Source organism: Arvicanthis niloticus, chromosome 10 (assembly GCF_011762505.2).
Source record: "Arvicanthis niloticus isolate mArvNil1 chromosome 10, mArvNil1.pat.X, whole genome shotgun sequence".
NCBI lineage: Eukaryota > Metazoa > Chordata > Mammalia > Rodentia > Muridae > Arvicanthis > Arvicanthis niloticus.
In genome coordinates, this window is record NC_047667.1 from 45,550,428 (window position 1) to 45,568,502 (window position 18,075).

Genomic DNA, 18,075 nt, shown 5'->3' on the forward strand with positions numbered 1-18,075 from the left:
GTTGGTCCTTGTATTAAAACACCTGGAATTACTGTACAATATGGATGTCTTGCTATCTTGGCATCAAGGTAACTTAAAGGGTCTTCAGATTGAGTGCAACTTAGAGTCCTTAGCACAACATTCCAAAGCTGCTCATGATCCAAGCTGTCTTCATGTAAGTGGTTAGGTTGTTAGTACTCTATACTCCAAAATTTAACTTTTTTTATTTCCTCAAACACAACACATTTTCTTTCATGAATTCAGACCCCTGGACATCCAAATCTCTGTCCCAAGAATACACTCCATCACATTTCTGTCACTGGAAAACTCCTATCATCATACCATGTTCCAGCTCAAGCACCACTGGCTCCCAGTGACCTCTTTGCCATGCTCTCAGTCCAACATAGACTGCTTCCTGGAACCTCCACTGTATGTGTACACATCTTAAAGTGTGCATCTTCTATGACCATACTTGTTGCTTGATTATTTACTTCACTCTAGACTATGAGAAATGCTTTGTCTTCTACAGAATGCCTGGGTTGGTGCATAGTTGATACTCTGCTAAATAAACGAACGAATAGATGAATAAATACTTGATTGCTAAACATGAAGTAAAAATTCAGATTTTTTTTTTTTTAAGGAAAACCCTAGCCAGCATTTGGGTTGTTGGTGCTTTGTTTTGTTTTGTCTTGTCTTGTTTGTTTGTTATTTTTCTAGACTCTATTACATCTGTTAACAGGTATGGATTCCCTAGGGAGTGCATGGGATGGCAAATTGTAGGTCTAAAAATAGTGAAATTTTTCTTCCTCTTCCTTTTCAAAAGGGTTTCACTTTGGTTCTTCTTATCTATTGCATAACAGTCAGCGTTTCATCACTGTGACAAAACACCCAACACAATCAACTTAAAAGGAAGAAATATAGCAGTTCTTCGGATTTCAGTCCATGGTTGCCTGGCCTCATTGCTATGACGGAAGATTATGAGAGTAGGGGTGTGTGGAGGAGGAGACTTATTATCTCATGGTAGCTGAAAAGCAAAGAGAATTCAAGAAGACTATTCCAAGACTAATACATAACCTTCAAAACAAAACCTTGGTGACCTATGTCCTCCTACTAAGGCTTACTTCCCAATGCCCATTAAGTTATGTATCAACCAGTGTAGTGACATAAAGATGAAATTAGTGTCTTCCTATCACTTCTCAGTAATAGCAACATCTTGGATCAAGGCTCCTTCGAAGAATACACTTCATATACAAGCCATAACATACCGTTATCCAACCTGTTGAATTAGATTCTGTCTAGGGTTCAGAAGTAGAAACTCTTATGGAGTGACATGGATCAAAGGTAGAAGGTTAAAAGTTTTGAATAAATGGCTTTAAAAATAATTATAACATGTTTGCCTTGCCATACTTTTTATATTAAAAATATGATCATGTTCCATGTTTAAAATGTTATAGAGGTTTATCATTGTTCTTGAGATAGAACTCCTTACAGACTATCTTACTGATAGAGTGATATTTTTAGTTGGTTTTACAAGTATAGTTTTAATAAGGGTCCAGTCTTCTTAGTGTTAAGTTTTTCTACCTATATCACTACAATTTTTGTGACCAGATTACTTTAAAAAGTAAAATCATTAATATGCAATAACACAGTTTAATGTGTTTTACTGTGATGTTTCCATACAAGCATAGATTGTACTTAGATCACAGTCAGCTTCCTCCCCTCCCCCCCCCCCAATTCCTTCCTCTCCATCCTTTTGCCTCTTCACCTTTCTTAACATTTCCTCTTTTATTTTCAGGTCAATTCTTTCTACACGTCCATATACTAGAGAAAATATGCACCTGTATTTTCATCTGTTATTTATTTCAGTGCACGCAGGTGTTGTCCTCCAATTCCACCCATTTCCCCTCAAATGAAGAATTCCATTCTTGTTTGCATCTGAATAGCATCCTTCCTTCCTTCCTTTGGGAGGCTTCCTGCTGCTGTGTGAACCCATAGAGCCTCACCTTTTCCTTAGGACCCTTCAACACTATTGTGGAATTTGGATGTTTACATGAATCCGGTTTGCTTGTTTATTATCTAGCTGGAAAATTTATGCAGACAGGAACCATATGTGTCTTCTTTTGCGTCATTGCATCCTTCATGCTGAGCACAGGAAATGCCCCCTTGTAGATGGTTAGCAAACAGGTGTTGACTGAAGACACCATCAAACAGCCGGCCCTTTTAGTCAGTCTATCTTAAAGAGTCTGTCTTCCTAGTTTTGAAAAGTTCATTTTTTTTTTATTGGAATCTCAGTCAGAACAGTATAAAGTAAGTAACTTGCTGGTAGAGTCAGTCAATGTTAATTAAGAGCATGTATTGGGGAGAGCCTGAGTCCAGTGAGCCATGCAGGGTCCACTTCCTGACAATGCCTCATTCTTTAGCCTGTGACCCTTAAAAAATATCTAACTATCACTCTTAGAACCTTTATTGTAAGTCATTATCACCATCCACCCAAGAGTTAGTATCTAAATGGGCTTTACAAATTAGAAACACTATACAAACCATAACTATGGTCAGGAATCAGTTCCTGCTTCTTAGAAACTCTTAAGTCTCAGGAGTGAAGTCAGTTGGACCCTTATTCAATCCAGCTCATAGCATTAAGTAACTGTCTTAGTTAGAATTTTATTGCTGTAAAAAGACACCATGACTAAGGCAACTCTAATACAGGAAAACATTTACTTGGGTCTGGCTTACAGCTTCAGAAATTTTAGTCCATTATCATCATGGTAAGAAGCAAGGCAACATCTAGGCAGATGTGGTGCTGGAGAAGGAGCTGCAAATTCTACATCTTGTTCCCCAGGCAGCAGTAGGAGACTATCTTCAGCAGGCAGCCAGGAATATGCTCTCTTCTGCACTGGACCAAGTTCAAGCACTAGGAGACCTCAAAGCCTACCTATGAAGTGACACACTTCCTCCAACAAAGCCATACCTATTCCAATAAGGTTATACTTCCTAATAGTGTCACTTCCTATGGGCCAAGTATATTCAAACCACCACAGTAACCAATGCTAAACTTTGAAGACGTAGAACATAGATAACTGACTCTTTGTATGGGTGTTTGTGTAGTTCTATCGTTTTTCTTCCACCTACTTCTTCTCTTCCCCTCTGCCTTCTTGCACTTTCTTCTTTTTCTTGTGATTTTAGAGACTGAACTTCTACAAGACAGATTATGTCCCCTTTTCCTAGCTTATCAATGTAGACAAGCTGGCACTGGAACAGAGGGGAAAAAGCCAAGGCCAAAGCTGCCGTGTGCCTCAGAAACACAGCTCTGAGCATAGATAGCGTGGAACCTTCACCCTTAGATTATCTGAGCTGAGGGAGCATGAGCCCTCTGAGAGGTCACCTTTCCCTCAGGATCTGCACTTATGCCCATAGAATTGCCCCTGTCATAAGTGTTATTGCCTCTTTGGTTTGATTTTTAGTTTTAGTTCTTTTATTCCACAGCAAACATCTCCATGAAATTACTTCATGTAAAGAACTATGCATGACTGTAATTTTTATAAGGTTCTATGGAAGACTCAACCCTGTCATTCAAAAACAATAATGTGCATCAGGTGCAGTGCATATATTATGTCACTTGGCATGGATTGTTTCATTTAGTTGTCACAACATCCCTATTAGGAAAGTGATATTTTTAATCAGAGTGGAAACTGGGTTTGTGTAACTTGTCCAAGGTCATGGGTAGTGATTGACAAAGCCAAGGTTTCCAGCTACAAAGACTGACGCAGACTCAGAATTTAGCCTTTATATTACACAGCTTCATGTATTCACAAGTCAAAGAAAGATGTCTAATCACAATCCAGTGTGGAACCATACACATATTCAAAATGGATCACCAAACAGGCTGAGGGACCATGATGGAGTAGAGCAGGACAGAGAGGATAGATATGGATGCACAGAGAGGCATCTGAAGAAGGGAAAAATGCTTCTGGGTAGACAGAGGAAAGTATAGCATAGGCAGGCCACCCAGAGATGTGAGGTAAAGAAGTTAATGTTACTAGAGACCACAGTAGGAGGTGTGATAGAGTGCCATGAGGGAGAGACAGGCTGGAAACTGACTTTCTTTCAAAGTGAAAGTTTCTTTCTTTCTTTCTTTCTTTCTTTCTTTCTTTCTTTCTTTCTTTCTTTCTTTCTTTCTTTCTTTCTTTCTCTCTTTCCGTTTGAGACAGGACTTCCAACCAGGATAGGCCTCAAACTCATATCTGTCTGACTTCTAACTTCTGATTCTCCTGCCTCCAAATGCTGGGATTATAGTCATGTGTCACCACATTTGGTCTATAAGGTGACAGGTTTTAACTATAGAGATGAGCTATTACACTAAAGGGATAGGGGCATCCCAGATGTCCTACAAGGCTGGAGCTATCCCATATTCTGTCTCCTGGGACACAGCTTCAGACTAGACAATGGTGGTGCAGTAGTGATGCACTCTTTTCTGTGAAGATGATCTAGGACCACATAGGACCCTGACACTAGGTCTCTTCATAATGACCATCCAGCCATGTTTCTTAACACTTACTCTTTGCTTTTCTGTTCAGCTCTTACAGGAGGCCACCATGAGCTCTCTCTGGTGTTCAGGGACTGGAGATGTCATTGAGGACTGGTGTCGATGTGACTCTACTGCTTTTGGAGCGGATGGACTCCCTACCTGTGCACCCCTCCCACAGCCTGTGTATGGTTCCCTTCCCATACCCCTCTCCTGCATGTCTGCCTTCAGCACCATTATTCAAAAATAGGACCAAGTGGATATTAGTCTCAAAGTGATAGGCTGAGTGTTGGGGATTGGAAAGAAGAAGGTGGCATAGTTCCTGACATCGGGAACTTTCAGTATGATAGAAGGAGCAGGCTGTTTAATGGAAGTAGTGTGACAAATCTTTGCATTTTTAAAATGTGAAGAGCTGTTCTTTGACCCTGCTTTTGGGCAACAATAAAGACTTTATGGAGCAAATAGAATTAGACAAGGTAAGACAGCACGGATAGAAGGTTGTAGGAGTAACAGTGCTGTTGCTATGGGGAAAATTAAAGGTCTGTAGTAAGGGCAGAACAAGACCAACAACCCTACCACTTCTCAAAGCCTTCTTCAGTGCCAGACAATATATGCACTAGGTAAACACTCTTATCACCATACTTTCAATTAATGGACAAAGAAATGACTTCAAGAAAATTGTGTTTTCCCACAGTTGTAGAGCAGGAAGCAGGTCATGGCTGAGAGTGGCTGAGAGAATAAAACTGAAATGATTTTGGTTTTTTAAACCAACACTCATGTTTTTTAAACCAACAGGTCATGGTGAGTGTTAACTATGGGGATAAACCATAGTTGAGAAGGAACCTGTCTGGAGGTATACGGAGTTGAGGAGAAGGAGGAAGCAAGTCCCATTTGTGTTTGCCCGTGAGCTAACAAAGGATAATTGTGTAGATGTTCAGTAGGCAGAGAAACAGGTAGAGCTCTGTGAAAAATAAAAATAAAGCCTAGAGATAAAGAGATTTCAATTAATCTCAGAAAAATGGTAGATGGAGTCACTGCTGGAGCAAGGATGCTCTATAAGCAACACACACTGTAAAGAAAAGAGGCCTGGGGTGAACAAGAGGGGATATTTGTAGTTGAAAGGATGCACAAGGTGTTGCAGAGATGACTGAGAATGAGCCTGTCCTAATTCTTAATCTTTCACGAGGAGGTTGAACAAAGCTGGCCAAGAACAGAGGCCAGGACCCAATGTAGGAATTCAGGCTATCCTATAGTAAGGTGTCTTCTACAGTGGTTAAGGCAAAAAGTGCTATTTCTGTGAAATAGTGTTGGTAGGACAAGGTGCTGGCATATGACTTCATGCCTTCATAAGGCCTGGAAGGCCCAAAATGACAATCAAGTACTGCAGTGGCTTCAGGGCTAATTGCACAGAAGAGTGGACTGTAGGCAGGAATCTGCAGGTGAAGGCTACCCTCTGACCTGTCTGCAGGCAGGGGTAGATGTTGAAGAGATAGAACTGAAGGAGAAAGACCATCACTGAAAGCCAATTTATTTTCTTATATAGGTGCCTATAAATATTCCAGGCACTGGATTCTTTCTCTTTGTAGTTGTAATGTGGATATCTGAATCAAAATAAAAACAAGTTCCTAATTAGTAAAAAAAAAAAATGTAAATAAATAAATAAAATTCGTTTAGTAAAAAAGGAACCATTAAGAGAATCAAGTACTGCTAGATTCATCAGATAAGAAAGCTACTGTAAAAAAAAAAAAAGGTAATGTGAAAACTGTCAAACAGAGGGACAGAAGATCCAGCCATAATGTCCCAAGGCTGATTTCATTTCTAAACATGTATTAATCAAATAATGATTACTGAAAAGCAAGGTGAGTGAGGGATTATCCATGAGAGGTGTAGGATTAAACTATAAAATACTCCAGAACTGTAACTATAAAGTGTTAAAACTGTGCTTTTCTTCTCAGCTCTGATCACTTCTCTCAGCAACAGATCTTAATTTTTTTGCAATTTAATTGGTAGTTAGAAATAGAAATGTACTCTACTTTTACATAAGTCCATGTAAATCATGCACACTTCTATTTCTTAGTAGGGGCTGGCCTTAATTCCTATTTTCATAGAATCTGAGTTCTCAGAAAGCTTAGCTACTAACTTAAGTGTCTTAATGTTTTTTTTTCCTTCAAAATAGCATTCTGCATATGACTCTAATTAATGAATTTGTCAATATCCGCACTGTTTTGGATCTATTCCACTCTAATGTCATATGAAAACTATGCACTTCTTCATAGTAGCTGCTAGCAGATGACCATGTGTTTCTTATTATTTTCCTACTAGTTGAACTGCTTCTTATTCCCCAAACATCATCTCTTGATTTCATGTTAAAGTCATATCACATGCATAAACACTATGAACATATGTGTTGAGTTGAAACTGGACATTACAGGTCACTTGGTGTGACCTAGCTCTGCTGTCTCGTCCTTTAGATTCTGAGGCCATGAGAGGCACCTGGGAGCTTGGTAGAATGTAGGAGGTGAGGGCTGCAGATATTTTTGATGTAGAAGAACCAAGCACAAAGATGTGGTTGAAAGCTAGGGATATTATGAGCGAGAGAGGCTACAGGGAGCAGAAACTGGGAAACCCTCATAGTCTAGTGGTCTGGAGAGAATCGAGGAATTGAAAACAAGAAGGAAACCTGAGCCATACATAAGAAGACAGGACAAGAAAGCAAATTGAAACCACTTGGGTTGTCAGGAGATCCACCCCAGTGAACATCGGTACTGGTTACTGAATCACTATAATGTGCAGAGAGGTATGAGATAGGAAGGCAAGGCAATGTTCAAGGCAAAGACAACTTGGAAACAATGAGAGACTGTGACCTATAAGGAAAGACAAATAGGGACTGAACTAGGAGCCAGGGATCAAAGACAACTTGGAAACAATGAGAGACTGTGACCTATAAGGAAAGACAAATAGGGACTGAACTAGGAGCCAGGGATCAAAGGCACCCAAAGAGATGGACAAAAACTGACATCAGGTTCTGAGCATCAGACACAGGGTATCATACCCAAAAGAGTATGGGATGTGGCCACATGGCCAACTCTCTCCTTTCAGCATTACTTTTGAGTTGAGCCTGTTCTGAAGTGCAGTCAGCAGATGGACTGGAGAGGGAGACATAGCAGAACAAGGGATGGGGTAAGGAGGGCCTGCCAGATCCTGATGGTTATAGAACTTAAACTGTGCTCTTATTAATGCAATATTCTCTTGGATGCCACACTCAATGGGCTTTGAGGTGAACATTGCACAAAATATTTCCTTAGTCTTCCTCAAGACAAAACCCAGAAATTATATTTCGAACTATATATATAAATATATGTATAAAGACCTATCAATAAAGCCCATTCCCCAAACACATGTACCAGGTAGACCTTCACTGATCTTTACACCTTCACTTATTAATTTATTACAAGATGCAAATATAAACCTCCTGGGTCTCTAGAGACCTTAGCATCTAGTGAGAGAGACAAGTGCTCAGAGAGACTAGAGTTGTCATTTGTAAGAGTTTGAAATGTCGCAGTTGAGGTGGTGACATGGGTCCCAGCTGAGTTCCCGTTTCACTTTTCTTCTTTCCTCCACTCAGGCTGAGGCTCTCCACAGTACATGAACCCAGCAGCACCCTCGTGGTCCTGGAGTGGGAACATTCAGAGCCACCAATTGGAGTGCAGATTGTAGATTACCTGATCCGGCAAGAGAAAGTCACTGACCGGATGGACCACTCCAAAGTAGAGACGGGTGAGCATATTCCAAAGTAGAAAAAGAAAGGAATGCCCTGCCTTGTGGTATTGCTTCAAGTCCTCAGTGTTGCAGGGCAGCATGGAGAAGCATGGAAAAGTAGCAAGTATTGTCTCTTGTAGGCAGCAGCCATCTTGTCCATTTAAGGGTTTTTGCATGGTGAGCATCTGACAAAGTCTTGTTTTGATTTTTGCTTTTCTTTTATTTATAAAAGAGGTGTCCATTTCATTGCCTCTAGGCACACTTACAAGCAACAACAACATAGTACACTAGTTATTCTAGCCCACAATTAAGAAACAATTCTCTGCTAACCACTGCCATGATTACAGAAAAAAACAAAAATTCCTTTGCTAATAACCCCCTCTAGGCAAAGGCATGTGCAAACAGATGCTCTTGATCTACGTCTTGTCCTAAAGCAAACTGACTTTTGTCAAGTCCTGAGAGAAAAGGGAAGCCTTAGAAATAACCCACAGAAATAAAAGTCCCATGTCTTACTACCAACACATAGAGAAAAGCCAACATCAATAAACCTAAATCTTCCAAATAAAAATGGTCCTCTTTGGGGATGAGGATGCCCATAATCTAAGAGTTCCTATTGAACCTGGTAATGAGGTTTGGAGAAACATCTTTGGAGCATGGAAAATTCTCTGTTGCTGTTTCTAAGGTGCTTTTCTCAGTATGCACAGGTATTGCTAAGGTACCAGAGACCAGCATCACAAGTGTTCTCGTCAATGTCAAGGTGTTTCATGGAAAATTGCACAAATGTGGCATTTGTTTTTTGCCTTAGTAGTCCTTGAGCTAATTCTGGACAAATGACTCTCTGCTGATTGGCTACCAGTGACACGATCAGAAAAGACTGTTTTTCTCTAAGGTTTCCTTCCTTCCTCTGCTAGAAAGTTAAGAAGTTCCAACAAGTTCTTCTAATATTGCTCATGGTTTGGACACCACCGTTTCTCAGCTTTCCTCATTCTTCTCCTTTGTGCAGAAACAGTGCTGAGCTTTGTAGACGACATCATCTCTGGAGCAAAGGCTCCATGTGCCATGCCATCTCAGGTGCCAGACAAGCAGCTTACCACTATTTCTCTCATCATCCGATGCCTGGAACCTGACACTATTTACATGTAAGTAGTACATACCTTAATGATTCCTTACCAGAAAGTTTGAGGTCTTTGCTCACCCCCGCCTCCCATTATTACTGGAGTTCCTTCAGAGACTTTGCAAGTGATTTTATTTTCAGCCTCAGCAGCTACATCTCAATAGGCATTATGAAGAAACTTCCGGAAGAAGTCTTGTCATCAAAGGGTTTGCAATATACAGAGGACATGTATAAACGAATAGTTGTGACTCAAGGCAGAATAGAGTATATGTTAAAGGCCAGGGCCATGTTGAAAAGAAAGAAGGAAGTGATTTAGTCTATGTAGAGTTGGTGGCTAGATTCTAAATTGGATTGTATAGAAATCAGTAGCTTCTGTGATGTTGGGAAAGGCACACTAGGTTAAAAATCCCCAGAGCAAAGGTAGAGAGGCCTGAAGGGTAGCTGTGGGTGGTCCAATTGGTCTGAAGCAGATGGTGAATAAAAAGAGGTGGAAGAGAATGAGCCTGAGAGCCAGAGTAAATGCTGTATGTCAGAGGAAAGTTTTTTTTTTTTTTTTTTTTTTAAAGGGGGGGGTCAGGGACAATGCCAAAAACAGTACTTCAGAAAGCCATCTCTAGTGGCTCTGAAATAATTTATAGAGTTCAGAACTGGTAAGCATTTTTCTTCAAAGAAAATGTAGTGAATTATATCACCATGCTTGGAACATCCCTATGTTCTCACTGAACTCTTCTCATCTCTTCCTGTGCTCTGGAAACGACTGTAAAATATTTGTGAGCAGAGACATAAGAGATGCCAAAAGAGGAGATATGGTGATAGCATCTAAGTCATTGTGGAAAAATCCACGGTCTAACGCAGGATTCATAGTGATGCAGTTGGGAAGCTTTCTGACCCCACCAGTATGAAAAACATCTAACAGTTTACAGATGAGGTCACAGGCAGAGAGTCAAGGTTTCCAGAATAAATCATCTCCACTTCCTCTCCTAAGGAGTTCAAAGATGGGAAGCACTAGAAATCTGAGTGTCACTGATTGTGATGAACTTAGATATTCAGCTGTGTCTCTTCCAAATAGGACATGTAACTCAGGACTGTACCGGGTGAATGTAAAATGAAAAAGGACAAGTGACATCTGAGAGTCTGGATTGGACCCACACACAAGGATGACAATGCCAATACCAAAGACTATCTGTCTGCTCTTTGGGCAAAGATGCCTTGACCCATAACAACTCTCTTGATATTTGGACAGCTGTTTGCCCCTCAGAGGAAGGGCACATGACAAAGGAATACAGATGTGGGACTGAAGACCAGCAATCTAATTTTTAAAAAGTCTCCAAATCAATGTGACTCCTGTGACCATCCATAAGGAGGGTGGGCTAACTCCTCTCTGTGCTTCCTACTTGTTAATTAGAAAGTTAGAAGTTCTGGTAGAAAAATAGGTAGGCATGGCTTTTTCACAAAGGTCATTACCAAGTCTAGGACCTTCCTCAAGTTAGCCTTGCCTTGGCTTTGTTTCCTGGTTAAAGACCTGAGGCTAAGATCCTCTCCACATTCAACATCTTTGTTGATCTTCTAGTGTTCACTTCCTATGTTTTGTAAATCACCTACTTCCTGTCAGTGTTAATTTCAAAGTGGGAGCGGCTACCAGGCTAAAGGATAGCCAGTTACCACTAGGTGGCACTGCAGATTGCTAGAAAAGCAAGAGGACACACTTGTAACTTCATTGCCCACAGTGAGGACCAGCTCTTGCTTTCGCATGCAATATGATGTTCTTAGATCCTGGCAGTCTGACCTGGGGTGGCCTGGACATGAGACCCAGTGTGTGGGAAAAGGGTGCTGTGGGCTAGAAGCATTCTGAGGAGGAAAGAATTTTGGAACGTTCATCTCTGATGCAAAGAGAGAATCCTGCAGGCCTGGTTTTGCTCCTAACCATACAGTGACTTTAAATGGGATCCTTAAGTTTTCTGCACCCAAGTTTTCTTATAAATTAGGAGGAAGGCAGCTGTCATTTATGGAGCATTACAAGTATAGTTATGACTGACTGTACTTCTTTCCATTTTAGAGCCGAAGAAACTGAGGTTCAGTAGATTGAATAACTTCCCCCAGAATCACACAGCTGTAAAAATGGTTAGAAGCTGAAGCAGGGTTTCTTCTCTCCACACATTGCATCTTAATTCCAAGCCATCCCAGGTTCTTCAGCCAGAATCTAGGAACCTCATCTTGCAGTCTAAAGCAAAATCTGGTCTTCAACAAGGGTTATGAAGTTATGTCTGAGTTTCGACTGGCTTTCTTTGTCATACATTTCATTTAATGCCACTAGAGAAGCATTTTGAGAATGGACCCTGTGGCACAAACACAGTTAAGTGTGACAAAATCTTCATTTTTGATTGTGGAGGGATCACCTCCTCTTCCCACCACCCTCTCACCACGCCTGCTGGTGGAAGAGCCCTTGCATTTCTGAGCACATGACAGGAGACAGATGATCTAAAAAGATGTCTGAATCACAGGATGAGCAAAAGCCCCCATACTGACAGGAAGGAAACAAGAAAGCAGCAGGTGACACAGCCAGCTCTGTAGGCAGCCCCTGACAGCCTTACAATCATCCTTAGTATCAGGCTCCAGACCTTTAAGGCCCAGCCCTGGGGCCTGAGCCAGTCTGTGTCAGTTCCCACGCACACATGCCTCCGTGGTGTCATCACCATGATGCTAACTACGCACTGAAAGGTCCCAGCCTGCCTGTGGCTGGAGAGGAAGCCCAGAAGCTTTGGAAGAAGCAATAAACAGACTTAGATGTGAGCCCTCTGGATCTGGAGCAAGGCTTATCTCCTCTGTCAGTAATTCTAGCTAACCCTCTTGCTGCCTTTGCAGAGTGGTGTGGCGAAATGAGAATGAGAACAACAAACAGGGAAGGCCTTCCTTTAATGACAGCACATGGGATTTCCACATGAAAATACGGAAAGTGCTCCCCAGCCTTTCGTAGTCAAATACCCTGACTGCTCTCTCATTGTCTCAGGATTGAGGGGTGGGGTGCTTGAATTGAGGGGGTGTGAGGGAGGGAGTTCTGGGACTGCTGAGGAAGAGTACTGAAGGTCAAACTCTGTCTGTACTTGGAAGGTTGTGTGAGGCATTTCCTTTCCTAATATCTGCCTCGTATTAAAAATAAAATGTGCTATTAAATAGTCAGAGATTAGCAGCTTGCATTTCACGTTCATTGCCCTTCAGAGTATGTGAGACTTAATGTAAACAGGGACATCTTTGTCCCAGCTTAGTATCTGACACAATGTAGCTGGAACTTATGGAGTATGGACAGGCTGGATGTTGATGACCGACCCCATCCCAGGCACTGAAAGACAGGGTCCTTCTAGCATCCAACTTGGTACCCAAACAATAGGATGCCATAATCCAGGGAAGGTTAAGAATTAAGGGTCCAGGATTAAATTATGATAGACTGCAAATAGTGGCTCCAGCTACAGAGCTGAGGTTGGCACCTTTGGCTTAATGGCAGGTGGAAGTAGTAACCACACTGTAGCCTTATCTGGAGTTGTAGGCCCATGGAAGAAGATCTGGTGCCTATGAGCACAGGGGATAACAGGGCTAGACTTGTAACCCAAGACCATGCCCATGCCAGCCTGGAGTGTCAGCCTACAAAGACCAGGGCCTCTTATCTCCTGGCCCTCTCAAGAACAGCTGGTAGAACTGATAGAGACTACGACAAAGACCAAACCTTGAAGCCCAAGCTGAAGAAAACCAGATTCCACTTCCACTGAAAGTGTCTCAGACTTTTAAAGTATATATTTGTTCTATTCTGAATTTCGGGGATTTCCAGCTTCACATACTATTAGAGATTACAGAGAACATGGCTTGGCATGAGAATCACAGACCATGAGTTATAAGTCTACAAGGGGTAGGCCATAGAACCTCTAGGTATACTCCTCAGAACCTTAGTTGAATGTGCTCTAAGACTTGGTTAACAATGAACTGAACTCAGAAATGGAGATGGTTTCAGAAGGGCCAGGTGTACCAGCTATAGGTTTGAAGGTCCAGGAAACAATTCCAGAAACAGGACCAAGAAGCTGATGAAGCACACATGGGGTCAAATGAGAAAAAAATATCATAGCTACCAGGGCTGGAATGGGGATACGGGGTATCAATGGAGCCCCATGCTCTCTGTATGAAGGTGTGGCAGGAGACAGATGGTAAGACACTGGATTTGGAATGAGGGCACATGTGAGGAAAGACTGTGGCTGGAGGGAAGACCACTGAGCATAACTTTTGAGCATGGCTTAGGGGCAGGGCATACACAAACATGACTGAGTGGCCCGAATCCTCTCTGCTGATAAGAAAGAAAGTGCAGTGCTTGCTCCTGATCTAACAGCTAAGACAGGTACAAGCTGGCCCACGACTTTGGATCTAAGCAGGTCATCATGTTTTAGGTCTTACTGGACCAGGGGATATGATCAAAGGGGCCTATTTGAGGCTTCCATGGCACTGATGTGAGTTTAAGGAAAGAAGAGATGGGTACATGGCATCTCAGGGCATTTGGGTCTTTTCTCTGTGCTTCTTTGTGAACAGTGGGAATGAGATCCTCTCTCTTTTGAAAACCTTCCTTTAAAAGATCATGAAGTAGTTATTCACTGCTTTCTCTCACAGGTTCAAGTGTTAAGGCCCAGCTGGCATTTACCTTGGCCACCCTTCTTTCTTTCACTTCCTCTCCTCTTCTCCCTCCCTGTAACTTTGCCAAGAGGAACAACAACCAAAAAAAAAAAAAAAAAAAAAAAAAAATCCATGTTTTCCAGTCAACACAAATTTCTATAAAAACACAGCATGAAGAAAGGGGGCAGGAAGGTGGTGGTGACGTCCTTTGGGATGGTCTGATTAGTTAGTTATCAGAGGCCCTGTGCAGACACCAGAGCCTTTTTTCATGGTCAGGTCTCCAGGGTCTCTCCTTTCTCTATCAGTTACATCATCCAGTGGCATTCCCTTGGTCCTAGTGTTCCCTCTGGTTCTCAGTGGAAACTGGTGACTGGAACAGCTACTCTTAGGAGATGGGGTGTCCAGCCCTGTACAAACCAGTGGCCTTCATCCTGGCTGTTTTCTTCTGAGTCTAAAGACTGGATCTATCCTCAGTCTTTCCATAAAGATGTAAGCCAAGCACAAGGCAGCATGGAGCAGGACAGAGCTAACATGGTATGGTGTGATAATCCAGGACTTTGTATCTAGCACCGCTAGCTTCCACTCTCACTGTGGCTTATCCTCCAAATATTATAGACAAGGGAAAAGAGAGATTACAGGAGTTGCTGTAATTCCACATGGCCTTCGACCCAATTTCTAGCTATCCATTTGCAAAGATGTCTACACTTTCTCTCACCCTGTGAGAGAAATATAAATATTGCCAAAATATAAGTGGCATCAGGTTACCTGGAAAGCATCTGGGGTTTGTGTGATGGCAGAGTCAGGATCATTTGAGGCCATGGATTTCTTCCTTAAGATCAGGAAACACTCTAAGACCCTTGTCAAAGATAGATAGATAGATAGATAGATAGATAGATAGATTTAAAGAAAGATAAGAAAATGGGTCATCTAGAAGTCTTAGTGCTTGGTAAAGTGCAGACTTCTAGTTCCCAGGTCATACTGAGCAGGTCTCAACTGGGCCTAAGAATTTTCAGCAATGGTGCCTGAGACTTCCTTGTAGAGATGAAGTGTCCTTCCCTGTAATGCTTCTAAGCCAACAGCTCGCAAAATACCATATCCCAACCACAGACCACTGGGAGCAGCAAGAAGCTTCACCCCACTGCTTTCTAACCAAAGTGCTAGTGCTAAGTGTGAGATGAAGGGAGCCAGTTGGGTTCTGACCAATTCAGATAAAGCTGGACCTCCAGACAGACCTGCTCAGGCCCAGCCCCTTGATGTTTCCCCTCTAGTAATGCTACCTTCCAAACTTTCTGCCAGGTTCACCCTCTGGGGAGTAGACAACACAGGGCGACGCTCCAGGCCAAGTGATGTGATTGTGAAGACTCCATGTCCTGTGGTAGATGATGTCAAAGCCCAAGGTAAGAGACACTAACGTTATCAATGTCTATACATGATTGCCCACCCATCTACTCTTGCCACTCTAAGGAACCAGTAACCAAAGGAGTAAACAGAATGGCTGGGAGTGCAGTAGGAAGAAGGAATTCATGCTCAAGGTAGAACCTTGGGCTTTCCACTGTATTCTGTTATCATATAGAGTCCATAAGGCAGGAATCAGCAGCAGACATTGATAAAGTCCCCAGGAATGCATTATGTCCATGCAAAAGCACCAGCCATCTCTGCCCTCAGGACACAGATCGATCACTTGCTCTTCATGGGGATTTGTACACCTGAAAGTTTGTTTCAAGCTAAAGCATATGAGGCTATAGATTTGGAATTCAACGGTTAAAAGCCCTGTCCTCTGATGAGCTTAAATCTTTCCCTCTGTACTTTGAAGTTGTTATATGCCACTTCTTCAGCACATTCAGTATAAGCTCTCTCACTGGTATTGGTCCTGGTCCACTAGGAAATTTTTCCTTGATCACCATCCATCACACAAGAGATGCTCCCTGGCTGGTCTTGGCATCATCCCCATCAGAGTAAAGTTTTCACATCTCTGAAGCCAGGGTCTGTCAGTTCTGCTTACCACTTCAGACTCCGGCACCAATTAAGGTGATAGATACTATAAGCCGTGGATATCCATTAGGCAGAACTGAAATTGAAGCCTTTTTATTAGCAGAGACCCTGAGCACTTTGGCTCTGCAGATTCCAGTTAGGGATGGTCCATGGTAAGTTAATATTCTGATGCCTCTTGTTACCTTATATATAGCTCTTGGCCATGTACACATTATCTTAACCAAGAGGGACATAGTGCCAGAATGTTGTTGGGTGACACTACAATGATAAAAATCATTTGGGAAAGAGAAATCTAGACTAACTTTCTTCATCTACTTTTCTGAAGAGAAAGCAAGCTGAAAAGCAAGCAATCGAGATTTTATTGGAAAGTACAATGACAGCTTCCTGAAGCAGGAATAGAATTCTCAAAATGGGTTGCCTACATAACTCTGCTTTAATTTTAAAACCACTGATATTTCAGGATTGGAAAACTTAGAACAATGTTTTGATAGCTAATCTTATTGGCATGCTATGGTCCCAGTATTTTTAAAGACATCTGACTGTAATGGAACACTTTCTCATTACAATCCACTAATGGATTGCCATTCTTCTTGTGGCATAAATATTTAATAGGACAACTGGGACCTAAATGGGTGACCCTTTCTGCTTCTTCCGTGCCTACTTGCCAACTCTCCGCTATCCCATCAATCTCTTTCTTCTGTTCCTGTTGCTCTGCTCAATTTCTCTTATGCAGGTCTCACTTCTATCATAGGGTCATTGCATGTATTAGGCCGTATTACCTCAAATGCTTTGTACCCTTTCAAATGATTAACTTATCTCAGCATGAAAATTCAGCTCAAGTGTCCCTTCCTCATGGTAGGAGAGGGCAAGACGAATTGTTAGGTATCTTCACAGTACTGTTTCTGACTTTAGACTATTTTTTTTTTCAGTTTTTATAATGATGTGTTCAATCTTCAGACACCACTAGCCATTAGGTGTCATAATGGTATGAGTCAAGCCCTCATTTTCTGCACTGTATGTCCCTAATATCTAGAAGGCTGTATAATTGACTGACAGGTTATGTAAGAACATATGTTGGCCTTAGAGCCAACAGACTAAGTTTGGATCCCAGACCTACCATCTACTTAGTGATCTTGAATAGGTTACTTTATCCCATGCCTAAGTTCATTTATACATGAAGTGTGGTAACAGGAAATAGTACCTCCCCCAATTTGAAAGGTCTAGAGAGAGTTGAATGAGGCAATTAATTTAAAATAGTAAAAACAAACAGTGATTAGTACATAGTAAATAATCAGCAAATGTTAGGAATCATACTTATTTATAACCAACTGTAAAGCCTGCCTTCTAATAGAAACTCAATATTTTATGTATGAAGCAAAAAGCACAATACTGCCCTTATTTTCCATGTGAGAAAATTGAAATTCAGAGTAAAGTAAATAAGGTGCCTGAGGTTACAAAGAACCTAACAGAACCCACACTTAGAGTCCATATCTGACCACAATGCCCATTTATTTTTATAATGGTACTAGGACAAATTGAGAGAGAAATTAGGTGAAAGACTCAAAAGAACATTGTCTCTGCAAACTTGTGAAGAAAAGAGCTACTGTAAAAAACTATAGCAAGAATCCTCCCTTTTAGGGCTCGGTCCAGTGGGATAAGAACAGAAACCTACATGTATGAGATATTTATGCTTCTCCCTGGTGGGAGAGGAACTGCTTTACACAATCTGAACTATGAAGGTCTCTGAAGCTCCATTAAGATAAAGGTCTGGGTTACACACCTCTAGATAAGAGTCTGTCTTGGGGGATCCATAGCACCACCCGTCACTGTTTATGAAGGCATCCTTTTGTTTAATGTTGACTGGAATCTGTGGAGAGGCAATAGCTACCATGGAGCTTCTGGCTGAGCAGAAACAGCAGACAGAAGATTAACAGAAGAAATAACGCGGGATGTTGTTTGCTACAGGACTCATGGTATGGAGGTCTCCTATCTGTCAGTCCTAGCACAGGATGTTTGAATGGGCTTTCTACTTGCCTTTGCCTCTAGACAAGGAACTAGGGGC

General features: G+C 41.7%; 1 protein-coding gene across 2 annotated transcripts in view; it reads left to right on the forward strand.

Annotated features, from left to right (window-relative positions):
• Positions 1–18,075, forward strand: part of Astn1 (astrotactin 1) — a 305,388-nt gene that overhangs the window by 275,411 nt on the left and 11,902 nt on the right. For both annotated transcript variants that reach the window (XM_034513161.2, XM_076941440.1), the window contains exons 18-21: positions 4,554–4,687; positions 8,127–8,278; positions 9,264–9,399; positions 15,318–15,418. In XM_034513161.2, the coding sequence (XP_034369052.1) occupies positions 4,554–4,687; positions 8,127–8,278; positions 9,264–9,399; positions 15,318–15,418 (523 nt within the window). The remainder of the gene's footprint in view (positions 1–4,553; positions 4,688–8,126; positions 8,279–9,263; positions 9,400–15,317; positions 15,419–18,075) is intronic.